At 33.5% G+C, this 21,302-nt stretch overlaps 1 protein-coding gene across 1 annotated transcript; it reads left to right on the forward strand.

Annotated features, from left to right (window-relative positions):
* Positions 1-6,240: 6,240 nt before the first annotated feature.
* LOC110685763 (thioredoxin-like protein AAED1, chloroplastic) lies at positions 6,241-9,873 on the forward strand. Its single transcript, XM_021862283.1, has 7 exons — positions 6,241-6,669; positions 7,338-7,384; positions 7,486-7,600; positions 8,900-8,944; positions 9,028-9,087; positions 9,182-9,277; positions 9,414-9,873. Exons 1-7 carry the CDS (start codon positions 6,349-6,351, stop codon positions 9,528-9,530), a joined length of 801 nt encoding a protein of 266 aa, XP_021717975.1. The 5' UTR covers positions 6,241-6,348; the 3' UTR covers positions 9,531-9,873.
* The last annotated feature ends 11,429 nt before the right edge of the window (positions 9,874-21,302 follow it).

Genomic DNA, 21,302 nt, shown 5'->3' on the forward strand with positions numbered 1-21,302 from the left:
AAAATTTGAGCATGGTCCGAGTGTGATTTGAAAATAGGTATATTGCGAACTTCAAAATCCCAGAATAAATTGCACCACGCCTCATTAGTAGCAAATCTGTCGAGCCTTTCTCTGACATATGTATTAATAGTATTCCCTTGTTCCCATGTATACACACTCCCCTTGCAACCAAGATCTCTAAGAGCACAATTATCCATAGCTTCCCTAAAAGCGTCCATAAGTCTATCACATCTCGGAACCCCTCCTTCTTTCTCAGACATACTCATAATATCATTGAAGTCACCAAACATGATGCAAGGCAAATTACAATCAGCTTTATGGGAAGATATTAGGGACCAAGTAAAATGTTTATTAGTTTGCTTTGGCCAACCATAGATGCCAATAGCTTGCACAATTTTTACTATCAAGGACGTTAATAGAAAAATGGTGTACAGAAAAAGAAATCACATGCACCTTCACGTCCTTCCACCACATCCCCATCCCACCCGATTTACCAATGCTACTAATAGAAACACCATCAATGTAACACATTAATTTTTAATTTTATTTAAACGTTTATCGGCCATCATCTTTTCCATTACAAACACAATATTTGGCCTATCCCTCCAACAACGATCCTGAAGGGCCCTAACTGTCCACGGGTTGCCAATCCCGTGACAGTTCCAACTTAAAATTTTCATGGCTTTTTGAGGGCCTGGGAATCCCCAAGTCCCTCTACTTTAGAAATGTTAACAAAGGAAGAAACACTACTCACACCTGCTTTCATCTTTTTCTCGGAATAATTGACAAACTCATTTTGGTAATCATCAAGCACATCATCAACATTCCTTTTCCTGGTTAAACCAAAGCTTTCGATCATATCCATAACAGTTGCAGTATCCCTCCGAACTCTCCTTCGATCACCCCTAGCACCTGACGGGGCACTAGTCATCCCCCTTATGCGTCTCTATCCCTTCTATCACCATCTCCCTAGGATCAACACTCCTTTCCTCATTCAATTCTTTACCATCACATGAAATTCGCACATCAGAATTGTTCACACCTCCAGAACCGCAACAGGCCTCAAGACAATTTTACCACCACTCTCGTCAGTCACAACCTTCAAAGAAATAGCACGAGGCTTTGTGTACTATATTTTTATACGTATTTCAACTTAAATAAGTATTTATTAAAGTATTTAAATTATTCGAAATGAATTATTTATGGTATTTCATTAATTTAAAAAGAATTATTTTAATTAAAAGTATATTTTTAATTATTTAACAGTCTAGAAAATATTTTATTTCATGATTTGGAAACTTTGGGGCATATTATTTTATAAAAGGAAATTTTAAGGTCAATGGTATTTAAGGAAAGTCAAGATACTAGTTTGAATAGGATAGGGATCATTAAGGGTAGTAAAGGATTTTTAAGTAGGAGGGTTGTTGAGAGAGGGTATAAATACTCATCATATGAGAAAAATCAAACTTTACCCAAGGTGGAGACTACCCAAAGCTAAACTCTCTCTCTCCTCTTATTTTCTTTCCCCTTAATTTTTCCCCTTCCCCTTTATTTTAATTTTTTTTCACCACCACCACACACACCACGGTGGCCGGATTCCACTACCACCACAGCCGGCGACTGCCGCCAGCCCAGGGCCGGGAGCAGCAGCAGCCGTGGGAGGTGGCGCCAGCCACCTTTCCTTTCCCCCCTGTGCGTGCGTGTGTTTTGTAAAAAAAATAAAATAAAATTGTTCTTTTGATTTTTAATTAAATTCACCCTTAATCTAATTATTGTTTTTGTGTTTTGTGATGATTTTTATAATGTTTGATTTTAAGTGTGATGTATATAAATTTTCAGATTTGGTTTTGAATTAAAAAGCCCAAAATTACAAACCCTAGGTTTCTAAGTTTATGTATATTGATGGAAATTGTTTATGAGTGATTTAAATTATTGAAATAAGTGTTTTAAAACACAATTACAGCAATTTTAGATGTTTAATAAAGCTGGAATTTTTATATATAAGCTATAATTATGTTTCTTGGAAGGATTTTTAATTACCCATTAATTGGAAATAAAAGTAAGGGTTTTAAATTAAATTTTAGCTTGTTTTAAAGAGTTTATGAGTGATTTAAGGAGTGTATATATTACTGGAAATTTATATTGAATAGGTAATAATGCCTCTTTGTAATATTGGTTTGTAGGAGTTTTCTAAGTGAGTGGTTTAATTTAGTCGTGGCGATTTTGAGATCATATTCAAGGTACGTTCGCGTACTTGGTAATTATTTGAATATGTAGAAGCATGCTAGGCTTTGATAAATTAATTCCAAGTAGTATCATGATAGGTGTTGGTTGGAATTTGTTGATTGGATTGATGTTGGTAAATGTTTTGTGAGGTATGAATTATTTATGATGAATTGGTGATTGGAATTAAATATGTTGGCATGTTGGATATGAACCACACTTTTATTATTATCATGATGGAAGGCATGTTTAATTAAACTAAATGTTTAATTTGGTTTGGAATATGAAAAGGAAATTTTATTATGGTTCATATAATTTTTATTGATGCTATTAGCATGAGGAAGGAGCTATTTAAGTGTCTGTGTACACGAGGATTAAATTATATTTTGGTGCCTAAGTGCACTTAAGGTGTTTTAAACACCGAGGGATAAGTTTTGTGGTGCTTTATGCGCTTAAGGTGTTATTTAACACCGAGTTAGTTTAAAAAGGATTCAACATTTAATTTATGTGGTCACTAATTATTCAAGAATTAAATTGGTATGTTTGATTGCTTGAATGAATGAATTATAATGATCGATTGTGTTATGGTTTAAGAATCATCACCAAGTCTAAAAATATGTAAAGCAACGTAAAGTGAAAGAGATTACGCACCAAAACTCCTGGAACGTATATACCTTGAGTATGAACATATGGGGGGAGTTATGCGACTTTATATTTGACCATAACTTCTATTGGGAGTACAGGACGCTGTATATTCCTTTTTATTATGCGCAGGAATTCCGCCACTTATGAGTGGTTCTTTTATACTGGCACGGTTAGCTCCCGTGTTAGTACCCTTTTACTGGGGCCGGTTAGGGGGAAACCCATTCGATGCGTAGTCAAATTAAATGAACATTTGTATTTGTCTAGTTAAGTTTTGAATGTCTTGTATGCTTGTTTACAGGTGCAACAAGGTAAGTTGTGTGATGATAGGATGAAAACATGATAGTGTGTTTTATTACGCTTATGTACTCATTATTGCTGATTGTGTGTTGTATGTTTGTTTGGCCTTGTCTTTACCTTGGCCCTACAACGACCCATTTCTAATGGCGAGTAGTGGGACAAGTAGAGAGAAGTTTTTCAGGTGATGGAGCGTTTTCATGATGGGCATGAGTGAAGAGTGAATCATGCTTAGTTTCCATAGGAATATGATGTGTTTTATTTGCTTTGAATATTATTTATTTTATTATTCTCATGAGACTAACGCAAAGGGTTTTCAGTATTGTTTGGTTTTAAGGGCCTACAATGGTTTCAAATTGTTGGTTGACTTTATTTGACTTTGGTTTGACTTTACTTTCTTTTGGTTTGACTCTTAAGTTGACTTGTTTTGGATAGTTTTAAAAGATAGTCTTCCGCTATGTGTCTTTGATATTTGCCTTAGCCGTTTTCACGGTGACGGTAATGTCTTAGATTTTCCTATTTCGTATTTAAAAGGGTAAAACAGGTATTTTAAAGGAAAGGAATTTTTAGGGTGTTATACTTTGGCGTGATAGCAGTGTCTCTACTAGGTGAAGAAAAGAGGAGTTTTCTCGCAGCTCCAGGAGGTCCAAGCCGGATAGTAGAAGGATCATTATAATTTGATCTCTAGACTCTCACTTTTTTTGACAAACTCTCCACCCACCTCTTCTCTTTCTCACGTTCAATAGCAGAAACTTTTGATCGATGAGGGGAAGCCGACAAAAATGGACCATATTGAAACGCAATGGGCGATTCATCATCACATTTATCCTTCTCTTCGCAATCTTTATCATTGTGACCAATTCAACCACAATAATAGCAAAAATCACCCAAGTGTTCATACTTAAAGCCAACCCACTTGGTGTGCCCCGATTCTACAGCAATCTTCATCCCCCTATGAAGGGGTTTGTTAATGTTCACCATATAACTTTAACCCTCATATACTCCTCCCAGCCAAGAGGATTCGATTCATCCACTTCCAAGCATTCGCCAATACAATCCCCCACCTCCTTAGCAAAACGAGAGGATTGTCTACCAAAAGGGACATCAAGGACCCTAATCCAGAAAAGGTAGCACTCAAACGAGACATCCGATGGATGTTCATCAGTGCAAATTTCTTTCAGCAAAAGAGTTTGATTATTGAAAGCCTAGGGCCTCCCATCCATCACCTTCTTCCTATCCTCTGCATTGAAAAATTGAAACACAAATAAATTTGTGTCAACAGGACGAATTGCAACATTGTCATCAATTCGCCAAAGGTTTTTAAGGACTCGTTTCATGGCTTCCACATTAAAAGCCTTCTTTGTGAGAAGTTTTCCAACCAAAGACAGAGCAATTCTTTGGTTTGGTTCTTCCTCGTCATTTATTGCACTCGGCCTACCAAGCACAAAATTTTCTTCTTGAGTCAGTTTCAAATTATCCCACGCTTTCATCAATTGATCATCCATATTGCACCGAACACAAGATTGTAATGATTGTTAATAGTCTGTGATTTATTACTAGAGAATTGCACTCGAAATTTGGGAAAAAACGCTCAAAACCCTAGTAGAGAAAAAACCTTACTCGAGGGATTTCCAACTAAGGTAGGGAGGAAGTGTTTTTTAATAAATGTTGTTAATGATAAAGCAATGGTGGAAATTTAAAAAAAAAAAATTGAAGGTAGATTTCATACTGTGACGCCATTACCGATGAAGTAGCAGCTCGAAGAGTCGAAGGTGGAAAGAGAGGAAAATCAATTTGATTATTTCAAAAAATCAATTAAGCTTTACTTGCAAAACAGACCTTGCGACTACTCTCGGATACATCCTCTCTGTTCATGTTGTATTGAAAGCGCGTTATTTCAAAAACTCATCTATTTTGGAGGCTTATCGTGGGTACGATCCAAGTTATACTTGCATTTGGGGAGCAAAATCACTGATTCTAGAGGGTTTGAAATGGCGTGTGTAGAATGGATTGAATATCCGGGTATGGAAATGAACTGGCTGCCTGATACCTCACTTCCTTTGGCACCTAAAAACGGAGTGGTAGCTGATCCTAATCTCAATGTAGCACACTTAATCAATCACCATTGCAAGGAATGGGACACCGACTGTTACAACAACTTTTGAGGATAATGTGTGCAATTATATCGCTCAAATACCACTGTTGATTTATGATCAACAAGATATGTTCTTCTGGAGTGGCTCAAAGAATGAAATATGTTCAATAGAGTTTGGCTACTGGCTGGGAAAGCTTGAACATGTTGGACAGGATACCAATGTTGATCCTACGCTATGGCGCCTTGTATAGGGTATTGATGGTACCCCGCAACTTTCACATTATATATGGCAGGTGTGTAAGGGGCATATGGCACTGAAAGCAGTTGTATCGTAGACATATTGCTTAAGATGAGCTATGTGCGTGCTGTGGCATTGAGATGGAGACTATTTCTCACGTTCTCTTTGAGAGTGACAATGCAAGATTGGTTTGGGAGCAAAGTGAGTTTGTTGGAGTAATAAAAGATGCAGAGCAATTGGAGTTTCCAGCCAAACTTATATGGTGGGCTAATAAAATTGAGGTTGATGATCTCAGAAGAATATTAGCAATGTATTGGTGTAGGGAATTTTTCCTCCGCCCTACATGTGAGTCATGTTTTTAAGCATGGCGGCACTCCAACGAAAAGAAGCTAGAGAAAAAGAGTCGCCAACAAGTTTTAGGAACTTGTAAACCATTCATGATTTTGAAGGTTACACCCCGTTCACAATCATTGATTAAAAAGGGTCGATAAATTGTTTCTTTGGCACAACGATTAGGAAATTACATCTTTATCTTGTTTACCTAGAGAAAAAGAGTCGTCAACAAGTTTTAGGAAATTGCATCTTTATCTTGTATAACTCAATCTTTTTAAAAAGGGTGTTTTTGGTAAATGAAAATTTCCAACCAAAAATGGTCGTAAATTGTTTCTTTGGCACAACGATTAGGAAGATTTTATCGGCTAGTGTGAGTTGTGTCTAATCGACTAATCGTTTAGCCATAAAAAAACTGAAATCGACAAGGGCGTTTTAGGTTGAAAACACGTCTCAAATCTGAAGTGCCCAAATTAATAAATTAATAAATTAATTAATTTCATGTTCTAAAGAGAACTAAAAAATGGGGGTATTATCAGCAACAGCAGGAATTGCAGCAAATCGATATTTTTACCTTCAACCTATTTCTGCATTTCATCAAATTCGGGAAATCTCTTTATCATTTTCATCACGTTTACCCACATCACTTTCCTCTGTTTCTGTCTCGTCTATCTCATCGCGAGTTGTAACCAGTCCGAGTTCACGACTCGTTTCCAAAGCTTCTGTTTCTACTGCTTCTGATGCAGCAGTTTCAGATAATATTGGGGATGTTTTGGGTGATGTCACCATTTTCAAGGCTACTGGTGAACCTGTCATCTTCAAGGATCTTTGGGATCAGAATGAGGTTGGTTCATCTCTTTCCTCAATACCCTTTTTTTATTTTTTTTATCAATTTCTTTTGTGGGTTGATTAATTAATTTATTTTTCATCAAGAATGAATGAATTATGATTATTGAATTATGAAGGATGATGTATTGGTGTCTAAAATTTTGGAAATTTGATTGTTGTTATGATGATTTTTACCATTAATACTCCGTATTACAGTATGAATGGATTGCACCCTATGATTATGTTAGTTTTAGTAAATCTTGTGTGAGATGGTTGTACTTGTATGATACTGATTATAGTAATCAAAGTTTCACTTAAATAACTTTGAAATTAAATAAAATAATGTGTAAAACAGAATAAAGGGAGGAAAAATCTAGACTTTAATGTTTTATGTTAAAAAAATTATTAGTGCAACCCAAAACGTAGAAAAAGTGAGTGATTTTAATCATTCTGTGGAGGTTAGAGGAATGATGTAAGAGTAGTTTAGGAATCTCATTAGATATCAATGTAGTTTATTTTCTATGAAGCCAAACACATATGTAGTTTCATTTTGAAGCAACTTATGAATTGCAATTCTAAGTATTTGGGACCTATAAAACACATGCAGTTTCACATTATGATAATTATTACTTCGTATATTATAATTATACTCATGTTGATGAATTTGTGTGTGGGTTTATCCAGGGAGTGGCCGTTGTTGCACTGCTGAGGCACTTTGGATGTGTTTGCTGGTAAAATTGTGCCTTAATCTACTGTATTAACTACTACTATTAAGTAGTGGGGTGTTTCTTTTTGTGGTTTACTGATTTAAGTTTTCCAATTTTCTGTGAAGCTGGGAGTTTGCATCAGATTTGAAAAAAGCAATGCCGAGATTTGATGCTGCTGGTGTAAAACTCATTGCTGTTGGTGTTGGGGAACCTGAAAAAGCCCGCTTGCTTGGAGAACGGGTACCTCTTTTTGCTTGCTGTATCTGTTAGGTTTAGAATCTAGCTGAAGACTCGAATATTTAACTTGAAAATTCGCAAACTAAATAAGAAACATGTTTATGAGTTCATGAAGTGACATGTGAGAAGCCAATTTATGAAATTATAACTGCCTAGGTTTTATACAGTGGCAAATTTGGATAGACTTTGGTAGTGAGGATATTTGTTAAAGAATGAAGACTATTATAATCACAATTCTTACTGTATGTCTTAGAAGCACAAATAGAATGTTGACCTATATATACAACTGCATCTCAGTCGCAATATGGAAGTTAACAAACTCTAGTCATTCTGCTTGCAAATTTACCTTCCTGTTGATCATGTTACACTTTCCCCAAAACTCTTGCATACTCGTGTCCTTGGCGATGCTCAATAATTTGGCTGTTATTTCCACTTAATTATTTTGGAGCCAGTGAATAGTTAATGTGGTTTCTAATACTGAGTCAGCGAATGCATCATCTTGCTAGGCGTTGGTTTCTATGATTAATAGCAATTTTCTCATTTCTCGCAAACTGGCACTCTGGATTGGCAAATTTCTGTGAACTTCAGGGCAAATTCCTAAAGACTTTATCTAGTGATCTGCATATTTTATGGATTTGTAATTTGTCGTTTGATTTTGTCCTGTGCGATAAGCAGCATAAATATGAGTATGTAATTAGTCATATGTTTCATTACTTCGTTTGTAGTATTACTGAACAATAGGTTTTCTGGTGTGTTATTTTGAAGATCATTTTTCACATGCCCTTTGGTATGCTAAAATAGTATCAACAGTGCAAGTCCCTTCAGTTAGGTAGATTGGGGATTAGGTAGCTGCCTAAGGAGAATCATCCAAAGTCAATTAGGTATCAAAGCAGTTGTTATCCCTCTATTATATTTGGAGCGTCTTTCTTACAAACTGTTAGGTCACTTCCTCCTTGCCCACGTTAGGCTCTGTATTTCCTTCTCAATTCTCACTTTATTGACAGCCATCCTATTCTGTGATTTAGACTTTTCCGCATGCCTTAGTGCCACCGAGATCTCTCTACAACTTTATGACACTGAAAATCTTATACGAAGTATTTAGCTTGCCCCAGATTCTTTCTACTCTCCTTGATGTAACATTCAGAGAGGCTCAAAATCTTTAACTGTGTTCTAGCAATATGCTGGTCAATTGTCTGCTCTTGTTATATCGATTGCTGCTTGTTAAACTTTCTGATCTTCCAGTTTAGGTCATTCAATGCATTATTTCATTTGACTCATACTCTTATCATTTTATGTATCCAGTTACCGTTTCCTATGGAGTGCCTTTATGCTGATCCTGAACGCAAGGTAAATTCTAGTAACTGTTATTTGCAGAGATATATGCTAGTTTCTCACAATACAGACACTCATTGAAATGCTTGTTATTACAGGCATATGATTTATTGGGTTTATATTATGGTCTTGGTCGGACATTCTTCAATCCTGCCAGTGTAATCTTTCAACCCTCTTTCCTGAGATATTGTTTCCCCCTATGTTATTCAGGTTTTCACTCAATAATTCACATCCTTGGTTTTAATCTGACAGAAAAAGGTTTTCTCAAGGTTTGAATCCCTGAAAAAGGCTATGGAGAATTATACAATTCAAGCTACACCTAGCGACAGGAGTAGTGTTTTGCAACAGGTTGATTATAAAATTATACATTTACCCTAACTAAAGATATGATCATAGGCCAGGCCAAACCTCAGGAAATCTTGTGGTCTTGCCCATAATTGATCTCTCTAAAATCTAAAACCTGACCCTTGTTTCTTTCTTCCAGGGAGGAATGTTTGTCTTCAAAGGGAAGGAACTGTTGTATGCTAGGAAAGATGAAGGAACGGGAGACCATGCCCCCTTAGGCGATGTCTTCAGTGCTTGCAATGTGCCAGTTGCATAAAGCTTATGTACACTGTATTCCATGCAATCAGCTGACAAGCTTGTGAATGATGCAGCTAACACATCTACTTCCTGGCGCTGATCAAAATGTTTTTGCTGCAGGATCTGGTAAACAAGAATGCCTTGATTACTTTTATAGTACATTTTCTGCATTTTAGTTAGCAGCACATGTAATTGATGGATTAGAACACTGCTGTAAAATAACTCTTCAGTATATATGAACTAGGAGCATCTTGTTCATAGTAATCGATAAATTCATTGTGTATATGTTCAGTTCATCTGGCTCCTGATACCAAACATTGAAAGTTAATTTAATAAAAGCTCTCTAATATCTTGCTACTGCAGCCTGCATGGTCCCTCAATCATCTAAACTCTGAACATACTTCAACTGAAACATCTATCTGAAAGTGAATTTTGGATATTTTTGAGATTTATAGGCATTATACTCCGTATTTTTCAAGAAAACTCAATCCTGAATGTTGTGGAAAACTGGCATTTGTTCTATACCAAGGAACACGAATTTTTTCAAGTACACAACGCTTGCTACGGAGTATTCAGAATAACCCACTTGTGAGGTGAGATTAGTTGTCTCACTTCGAAGAATAGAGGGAGAATCACTAAGATATACCGAGTAATATGGGTAGGCTATTGCGTACAGAACTTGAAAAATCCACATTGGGCTCAAAATCCATCACAACAAAGTTTCACTGCTGAGGATGTGGCTCATGTTGTGAGACTAGTTTGCTCATTTTAACAAAACAAGTGAGATGTAGAGTGTGTTATTTGAGAGAGAGAAAAAAAAGTGGGCTGCTAGAATTATTGAATTAATTAATATCATTATTTAAGGTTATTGGGCTTACATAGGCCCAAAGTTTTGAAAATAGAAGTAAAACACTAAAGCTAAACCTGTGGGCTGCAGCCCAAGCAAGAAGTCTGCTTTGAAGAAAAAGAAAAAAGTAGTCAAATCTAGTAATGTAGGCATTTTCCTTAAGGTTTTCCTAGTATGGCCAATCTCATTATTAGGTGATTAGATTGCTTCTTCATCTAAGGGTGCTACTTTGTTTTTTATGCAACAAGAACTTGGGGAATGCTAATAATTTTCTCCTAATCCTATTTTCTGAAACTGGGTTAATAGTAATAGTAATTATTATTATTTTGATTTTTCAAGTTATTTTTTCAAAAAAATAAAATCCAAGTAAACATTTTAAGAACATAGTAGAAGAAGTTAGCTGATAATATGAGAATTTTGTTTTCAACACTTTCTTGACTCACGAGAACACTACTATACGAATTAAGGAAAATGGGTTCCTTTCTTAATCTTGTTTTGACAAATTCCACTAATGTACCTTTTTGTTCTACATTACATTTTTATCACAGATTAGGTTGTCACCATGCTCTATTTTTCCTAATTACCATTACTTTTTCTAGAATTTAGTATGATAAATTACTAGCACACATGATTAAATCTTGCATACATCGTTTGTTTTTTTTGTGGCTTCCTACAAATTATACTAATATATCATTATTACTTTTGAACAATGGGAATAACTTACTTTGTACTATAAAATTTTTTATGTTTTCTCACAAGAAGAAAAATAAAAAATACGGAGTAATAAAACAAGAAATGCCCTTAGCTTGTGTTAAGATATCATTAAATTTGCGCTTTGCTGTTATCCAAAGCAAAGCGAAAAGAGTAAAATCAATAATAACAACGGGGAAGGGTCCTTTTCAAGAAATTCACAAGTCAAAAAATGTCTTGTGAATAGGAAATGCCATAAATAGAAATCTCATCTTAGTTGTATTCCTTGTCTAATTGTTTGTATGAAAGAGAGTGAAGATGCACAAAGAGTATAAATGGAGAGGAATTAGCAAAAAAAAAAAAAAAATTCTTCTGAAAGGAAAGAAATTGGAAATAGACATGAAATGAATATATGAAAGGCACTTATTTGTTACTACTGCTAGTAATTGGAGTAGTTCTTGTCGAAAGCAACCCCACCAACCAACTACTTTGGCAGATGTGATATAAATTTCTAATTTAAAACTTTATATTATAAATTTGATACTAATGTTTCTGTGATTTGCTTTGGATGGATCAATAATTCCTTTGCTTCATTTCTCTCTCTCTCTTTTTTTATTCAATTAGTTATGTTTAGTGATAATTATAGAGTTTATGATACAAGTTAGAATTTGGTTGTGACCTGCAGTCAATGTTTGTAAGAATCGTGGACCCCTTTGGTTTGGAATCCTAATGGAATGAAACAGAATGTTTGAAAATAATATGCAAATTATGTATGAAGTATACTCGAATTATTTGGCCTATCTCATTAGCTGATGTATAAATTTGCATCTTATAAGGTTGCGTTGTAATTACATGTTCATTTTTATCTACGGTCTAAAAGATTGCAGCAAGAAATTGAAAATGATAGGTATGAATTTGCTATTGCTTTCGACAATTACTAGATTGGTGGATAAAGTGTTGGAGGGTAAATTACTTTTTAGAAGAGAAGTTGGGTCGTAATATGAGACTTTTTTTCGATTGGGATTGAGTGATTGTCCCATTGTTGTAAACAACGTGCAATCTTATTCAAAGTACCTTGTAAATGAAAATTAAAGGATTAAATTATGTAAAATTATGGTTGATTATCTTACAAGAATATTGTGTATTGTACTGTGTTTCCAACTATAGTGTTCAAAATTCAATCCCACGTCTAAGCATTTGTGAGTTTGATTCGTATGCAATTCCCGATAGTAAGATTATTGAATTAATATTCAAGATGAATGTGTTATACTACTTTTTGAACTTGGTTGAATGTAGGAATCCAACTTTGTTATTCCTGCTTTTGCTAATATTGCTAGCTAATATAGAATGTATCCTCTTATGTCCTTGCCCTAGCTCGTAATAGTCGTATGAGAAAAGAAATAAGGAAAAGGTTGTCATATAATCACTTGGCCGGATGAGAAATTGATAGCTAGGGCGCATGGAAGCATTTTTGTTCCCCTTGAAAGGTACGTCACTCTACTTATAAACTTTAGCTGCTTTAAACAAGACAACAATAAGATAAATTCTATTGAAGATCAGTCACGCTAACTCTTACTACACAATTGCACCATTGTTGATGCTCATAAGAATCTATAAATATACTTGGTATGTGCTGAAAGATGTTTTTAAGTATGTGATCTCCTACAATTATGATCTTTGATCTCCGATCATAAAATGCCCGAAAATGATCATCAATTAGTATGTACTCGGCGTGAATTTGTCAATGTGATTTCCAAGTAACGATTAATTGTGTTAATTTCCATGAGCACTAACTTTGATACTGTATTAGATTAGATAGAATGAAGGAAAACATAAAAATCACAAACCAAAAATGATCTTGTTTACAAGTCAATGCATGACTCAATCCCTAAGCACAAAGGTTAAATTAGGCACAGATAACGAAAAGATTGATACACTCATTCCATTTTAATCGAATTAAATTAAATTTATCATCTGTTATATTTGGCATTAGATCAGCATTCAGAAATAGAGCAGTAGTAGATGCAGTATAGCATGCTAGAAAAAACAAAGATATATAAGATGGGAAGCTTTACACAGAGATAAGAATTGAAGGGAAGCAGTTTCTTAATTAGTGATAACAAAATCTAACAAGTATATAGTGGAGAACTACTATGCTATTCCTACTAGTCTACTAGACTACTACTATCTAGCCTGATCCCCCCATTTATTGTTTTAGTCTGACCATTTTGCCCACAACTAAAGCCAATTTTGTGTAGATCATACTTTTTGTTCTTTCTTTGTTGTTTTGTTTTAATGTTTAAAGTTCTAACTCAACCCCGTTTCTATAACTCCACGGTACTTTGTACTCGTAGTTGTTTAACCCTATGAGTAATTATTACGGAGTAGTTTGTATTATGTGGACACTCCGTAAATGACTGCGGTAACTATTTCTTCTATTCTAAAATGATAGGATAAGTATGACTTTGGTATGGAGTATGGAGTAATTAAAAAAAGTTGGCTTATGGAGTACTTTGCTAGACTACTTAAAAAAAATATAAGGGGTGTTTGGGAATTGACTTGTTGTCTAGCTTTCGGCTTTTTAATTTGGCCAAACACTCAAAAAATATGTTTGGTAGTTGACTTTTTTGTTGGCTTTTAAGTTGGTTTTCCGTCAAAAGCCAAAAGCTAATAGGAGCAGCTTTTTCTATTAGCTTTTGGCTTATTGGCCCATTCTATCACTAATAAACAGTTAACAATCATAAATAATTCTACCAAACACTTTTGTAAACAGCTGGCTTAAACAACTAATTTAAAAAGTCAATCCATACATCTAATACTTCCAGCTAGTCAAACAAGCCAAAAGTCAACCGTCAATTGCCAAACAACCCCATAATCTGCACAGCTATACTACTTTGTTTAATGGAATTCAATCGATATTTCTATTGTTTTTTTAATCAGCGACATATTTTAATTTAAAAGTAAAATGATTGGTAAATTAGTAAGGATAGTTTTTTATATTTAACTAATGATTTTTCTTTTTATTTCTCTCATATTATAAGACTCCTTTTTACTTCTGAGTTTTATTTCTCTCTATTTCTTAAATAATGTACTATGCAATTCATAAAATAAATTATATAAACGAAGGAGGTATTTACTAGTCGTAAACAAAGAATGGACAAAAATAGACGAAAATGTCTCTCCCAACGGCAGCTAATAAGGCAAAAGAAACGAAAAAAGCAAACAAACTGAGCAAGTACGTACATCCTATTAATAATGCAGCAGATCAGAACACAACACAACACCTCAGACTCAGAGGTTTATTTTATCTGCTTCTTCACAAGAGAGAGAAAGAATCTACTGGTAACAATATATTATAATTTAAAAGAGAGTATTTCAAGGTGTGAAATGTGAATACTCCTACTGAATATGACATGACCCGCGTTTTGCCTTCAACCTTCAGACGATGACGTTTCAGTCATTTTTATAAACATCCATCTTTCTTCTCTTCTGCTTGCTTCAATTAAAGCTGCTTTGCATGCTTCTAGCCCAACCCTAACCCATCCCAGCCCAATTACCCGGCACAAAATATGTAGACACTGCATGTCATGTATGAATGTCTGCATGCACCCCCTGGACTGTTGTCTGAAATGTCTGGGTTTCTTACGTCGCTCTCACTCCCTATTTTTGTTTTGTTTTTTGACTTCAATTAATCTGAAATGTGTTTCTCTCATTTGTGTAATTTTGACCCCCCCACTCCATATCTTCCTTTAGATTTTGTCTTGGATCTTCTGCTTTTAAACTCTTCACTTCTAACTCCCATACTACGGAATACTCGTATCCTACAACATGTTACGCGCTCATTTTCATTCCTTTCGTTCCCCAATACTTTTCCATGTATTTTTGTTCATTCTTTACGGAGTATTATTTCTTAAAAATCTTACGATTCTCACTAAAGTTTTATTCGTCTCTAACCCCTATCCAGATCAAATTAGAAAAATTTAGACTAGGATAACATAACAGAGCTTACATGCTTGTGATATTTCACCCACTCTGGGACATATATACTTATGTATGATGAACTTTGTATATGAGTATATACAAGTACCATTTACTCGTATGAGATTACTCTATCAATAAACAAATTAATATGATTAACAGTCCATAAAAAAAAAAAATCAGCTCATTAATAACATAATGTACGTGGACCACATTGTTGCTTATTATTCCAAACAACTATTTTTTTCATCTGATAGACAAATAATTGCTCATGGGAGATAGAGATAGGTGTACATAATCTGAAGTTTCATGTAACATAAATTCCAACGTTGTGACATAAAGGAGTATGTTGTAAAAAGAGGGGTTCATTTAATGAATAGTGGAAATTTTATTCCATCATAATATACACCGTATTTGTTTAAGATTGATTGAATGCATTTTTATCTGTTTTGAAAGTCTGACTTTCAGGCGATGCAAGCTAAGCAACCTTTGCAGGATCAATTTAATTTCATGACGTGGGGTCATCAATCTCTGCATTTTTGTTGAATTATGTATGTCCTGCTTTTTTTAAAAAAATTAAATAAATAAATTAAATTAAATTTTAGATACAAAAATGGATAAGGAAAATATGAGAAGGAAGTACAGTGTTCCTACTAATGTAAAGACGTGTGACTATATGAGCTTACCCTATTTCATCCATTAAAGACAAGGCTTTCATTGACGAATGTCATCATCAAAGCGGAATTTTTCTTTTGTTGATATTTTGAAAAAGAAATCTGGAGGCATATTAGAGGTTTGGTTGTTCTAAATAAGCTAATTTATCAATCGAAACTTTTATACAATCAGTTATTACAATCAGTTTCTACAATTAACTAGTCAAACTAGTTATTATTCAGTTAACATAATCAGCTAATAACACTTACAACTATTTCTTGTCAGCTAACTCTCAACCAAGAGTTTTTTCTATTTTCTTATCCGTAAAACTTACGAGATTTTGATTTATTCACTATCAAGTTATTAACAATAACATTAACCATAAAAAGTGTTGTACAATAAGTATAGACTATTGAGGAACGGATAAATGATATCTTTTTTCCTTATGATCTATCTTTAAGTGATTAATGAAAAATATTTTGGTACACAACTTAAATCAATTTAGTAGTGATCATATAATTTATTTATTTTTGTCTAGAAATTTTGGAAAAGACGAATAGACGACAAATAGGGAAAAAAGAGGGAATGGAAATTCCAAATTGCTCCACAAAAGTTGGGGTAAGATGGTGATCGAAAGTGAAAGGGAGTGGGCAACTAAAAATGTGCATGAATTAAAGTTTTTCTTTTTCTTTTTCTTTTTTCAATCAATCAAAAAAAAAAAAGGCTCCCTTTATTAGAATTAAAATAAAAAAGAAGAAGTAGATAGACAGTATATGGGCACTTACCTAAGTTGTACTCGTAATGTAATGGAGTTGGTGGTAGCTTATGATTACCACAATCAAAAGTGGTCTCCTCCAAAATCTATCACTTTTGGCCCCCATCAATTGCAATTATATGAGAGTTTTTTGCTCATTATTTCTACTTCTCTGAACTATTTCTTGTCTCCTTTTTCAAACTAAATCATTGCTATGAGAAAATCTGTCTCCATGCACTTACACTAGTTCCCTTCCTTAATGCATAATTGCATGCAAATTTGCAAATTCATATTTTGATCTATCTAGTTAACTTGAGTGTTGGTTTAACTAAATCTTTCGGTTTGAAATTAACCATCACTTATGTAACTCATAATAAATTAGCGTTTTGAAAACGTTCCTTGAGAAGAAATGACTAAGAGATATTGGCAAATTAATAAATTAATGGCATTTTTAACAAACTCAATGTACCAATGATTTAGCATATTTAAATTTAGGGAAAACATAATGCATGCATGGTCACAAAACATGATTGGTAAGATATGGTATTAATATGATATGTAAAACATTAGCTTATAACCAAACTTATATTAGTATAAATACCACAAATATGACATGGTATCCTCCCTCATTTTCTTTTTTGTTATCCAGCAGTACAAAATTCACTATATTCAAATTATATAACCAATGTGAAATTTTAGTATATTCGTCGCAATCATGTGTATTTTCTTCATAAAAGTTTTATACTTAATTATTATAAATACGTAATTAAATATATCTATGTTTGAATATTACGTTGAAAACTACTAAAACTTTAAGATGTATTAATAATATCGTTATTGGTTCAAAAGATAACCTCGTCAAAAAAAGATTCTTAAATGTATTTTAAAGTTTTAAATTAGTTCATCACGTTCTCCAATTAGTATCTAAAAAGGCTTAGACCAACATATTTAAGCTTGACATAAAAGGCTTAAATTGCTTGTGATCTAAAACTTAATAAACTAATTATCATAGTTCCACTTCTTTTACACCCTTGAAGACAAGTTTATCGAAATTAGTAATAGAATCTTCATAAGTATTTTCTTTTCATTGTTGAGCTAAAAGGTGGGGACAATCTCAATTTTGACTTTAGAGTGGTGCACAAATTACTATCGAGATCAACATTGATAAATTAGTAGAATTACTTACCCTAACAAAAGTATGTACTACTTTACATCTATGTAACATTAAGAAGAAAAATACATATTTTAATCTTTATACCTTCGTAATAAGTTATTATGAGACGATCTTACACTCGTATATTACGACTATACCTAATTAATAAATGGACAAAAGACATTTCCAACATATTTTAGGAGCTACTAAAAAAACGACTCTTAGGCACTTACTCCGTATTGTTAACACATGGCAAGATATAGTTAAAAGTCATCTGATATTTTACTCTTTAATAAAGAAAAGAGAACAAAAAATAAAAAGGATTCTTGGATCATATTGTTGCACGCCATAGTAGTGGATTGTTCTCCAATTTTATCTTCTTTCTCCAAGTTGAAACGTACTTTATGCAAATTTTACCCTAAAACAGTAAAAAAAAAATGAAACCTACAAGGTATAAAGGCCTTAGCATATACGGTCCACACTAGACACTACACTGTTTGGCAAAGACGTTTCAGCTGAGGCCTGAGGAATTGAGGATACGTGAGATTTTTATGGTATATTCATAATACGGAGTAATTAATACTAGTACGTAGTATGAATGTATGATAACAACTTATCATGTAATTGTTTTTTTATATCGATCAAACAAAAAAGTTTTCTAATTAGAGATTTTGTTTATTACTCCCTTCGTCCTATAATACTTGAGACGTTGGACTTTTTTTTACTATTTATGCATTACATTTAACCATAATTTTTAATAACATAACATATTTTATCATAAATATGTTGTTCGATAGGAATTAATATAAAGTTTTATAATATAATTTTAAAAATAATTTTTATAAATATTTAATTATATAAAAATAAAGTCAAACAAGTACATTGGTATGTGTGCAATGTTGACTGTGTCATATATTATGGGACAGAGAGAGTATAAGGGTTTTGTTATGTTAATTTGAGTGACAATCGTTTAATTTGAATCCGTTCATCTTTAAAAAATTTAACATTAGTTAGATTTTAAATACTACCTACGTAAACGGTTATCTGTAACGATGGGACATTTTTCCTTTCTACTTTATGTCCCATCGTTGCAGATAATCGTTTACGGAGGTAGTATAAAGTGAAAAATTACTTAGATTTAAGTACCCTACTTATTTTTTTGAATTAAAATTAACTAGTTGAAATTAGTTAATCCTCGTATCATTCTTTCGAATTGAACTTATTTTAGTTACGACTTCAACTTAAATAAGACTTACTTTCAATAATAATTAGTTTATCAAATTGAACTTAATTTTACTAAAAAATAAGTGAAATAATATGAAAAGAACAAAGCCTAGATAATTACTCTAATTGCATCTTTAGTGATGAAAAATGATGATATAATAAAATCTGGATATGCTGTCTTCCTCATTCTTTTTTGATTAATCAAAGGGACCTACTTGTCACCTTTTCGGTCTGGAAGTAGTTGCGGACAACCATTAATGCCAAATTAAAGCAAATTCCAGCACTAGATATCAAATTTTTTTTAAGTTAGTACTACGTACATGAACATTACTATTTACTACTATTAAAAAATCGCCCTAGATTTTGACTTATGAGTAATTTTGAGTTAAAAGTCCCCACAAAAGTTATTGATGTCTTATCTTACCGTGGATAATATGTTACTTAACGCTAATTTTCTTTATTTAATTTGTATGTAGTGGAAGCATAGATTAGATAGCAAAATTAGGCTCCGTTTGATAGGGCGTAAAACATTTTCACTGAAAAGTGTTTTTCCATTTTACATTGTTTGGTTTGGTGTAAAACACTAAAATATAAAACTTGGGGTGGAAAATGATTTTCTACCCTATTGAAAACATTTTTCCCCCAATTTAGAATTTTCCTTCACAAGTGGAAGGAAAACATTTTCCCTCACAATTGAATTTCTAGTTTAACCAAACAATGGAAAATACTTAAAATGGAAAATCATTTTCCATTCAACCAAACAACGGAAAACTTTTTTGAAAATGAGTTTTCCATTGTAAAATGATTTTCATGAAAAACCATTTTACATTGAAAATGTTTTACGCCCTATTAAACGGACCCTTAGTTGTAATAATGTGATCTGAAATTGTTGTTAAAGTATATTTGTATATATATCATGGCTAAAGTTCGTCAGTGAAAGTTCTTTTTTGACGTGGGGAATGTTTAACATGTTAAGAAAATAATGCAAATTTTCTATTTAATCAAATTTGAGGGAGAAATAAATTACATAAACAAAATGTCTATTTATACCAAAGTGCAAAAAACACAACCCCTCTTTTCTCTGAGTTATTTTTCTTCTCTCAAATTTTCTCTTGAAATTATTACATACAAATGAAGGAAATGCTCAATTTATAGTTTTCCTAAAACAACCTAAGCCATTTAAAATTTAGCCTGCAATATTTATTACCATTAGTTATTTTTCCCTATATTTGGAAACACCTTTAATTTTCAATGATAATGCATGGTTATTTAATAACCATTTATTTTTTTTCTTTATGTTTCTTAATTATCTGCCAACAATCTCCCACTTGAAGACTGATTTCAATCTGTCTTCACACCAAGGAGTAGAACCTCAACTAGTCTTTTGTCATTTTAAGACCAATTGATGTTGAGCACAATTTCAACTTGTCAATCGTCACTGTTTTCGTTAACATGTCTGCTGGATTCTTACTGCCAAGAATCTTTTTAAGAGTTAACACTTCATCTTCTAGAAGAGACCTGATAAAGTGATAACGAATACCGATGTGCTTTGTTCTTGAGTGAAACGCCGAATTCTTTGCTAAATGTATAGCACTCTGACTATTGCTATACAAAATATTATTCACTTGTTTGAACCCCAGCTCATCTAACAAACCTTGAAGCCATATCATCTCTTTACTAGCTTCGGTCACTGCCACATACTCAGCTTCTGTAGTGGATAAAGCAACAATCTTTTGTAGTTTGGACATCCAACTTACGGCTGTATTTCCAACTGTAAATACATAACCCGTTGTGCTCTTTCTATTATCGACTTCACCGCCAAAGTCTGCATCAACGTAACCTTGTATTTTCAATTCACCTTTACCAAAGTACAAACACTTATTAATTGTACCTCGTAAATACCTCAAAATCCATTTAACAGCTTCCCAATGGACTTTTCCTGGATTGGACATAAACCTGCTTACAACTCCCACTGCATGTCCAATATCTGGTCTTGTACAAACCATTGCATACATCAAACTTCCAATAGCCGAGGCATAAGGAACCTTGGCCATATATTCTTTATCTTCATCTGTCTGAGGGGACTGATCCTTTGATAGACGAAAATGACTCGCCAACGGTGTACTAACAGGCTTAGCATCACCCATATTAAATCTCTGAAGAACACGTTTGATGTACTCTGATTGTGATAACTGCAAAGTGCCTCTCTACTTATCTCTTGTGATTTGCATTCCTAAAATCTTCTTTGCTGGACCCAAGTCCTTCATGTCAAATTCCTTTGACAATTGATGCTTCAACTTTATAATATCATTCATATCAGAACCTGCTATTAACATATCATCAACATAAAGTAATAGGATGATATAACTGGATTGATATCTCTTGAAGTAGCAACAGTGGTCAGCGTTGCACTTCTGGAAATCTTCCTTGTGCATGAAGTTATCAAACTTTTTGTAGCATTGTCTTGGGGCTTGTTTTAGCCCGTATAAAC

This window comes from Chenopodium quinoa, unplaced genomic scaffold (genome assembly GCF_001683475.1).
Source record: "Chenopodium quinoa cultivar QQ74 unplaced genomic scaffold, ASM168347v1, whole genome shotgun sequence".
In the NCBI taxonomy this organism is placed as follows: domain Eukaryota; kingdom Viridiplantae; phylum Streptophyta; class Magnoliopsida; order Caryophyllales; family Amaranthaceae; genus Chenopodium; species Chenopodium quinoa.

Bases quoted from the DNA above. Each gene is read 5' to 3' on its own strand.
- LOC110685763 (XM_021862283.1), top strand. From the start codon at position 6,349: ATGGGGGTATTATCAGCAACAGCAGGAATTGCAGCAAATCGATATTTT. The intron at 7,385-7,485 runs GTAAAATTGTGC...TTTTCTGTGAAG, and splicing joins CACTTTGGATGTGTTTGCTG to CTGGGAGTTTGCATCAGATT. The intron at 9,088-9,181 runs GTAATCTTTCAA...TTAATCTGACAG, and splicing joins CATTCTTCAATCCTGCCAGT to AAAAAGGTTTTCTCAAGGTT.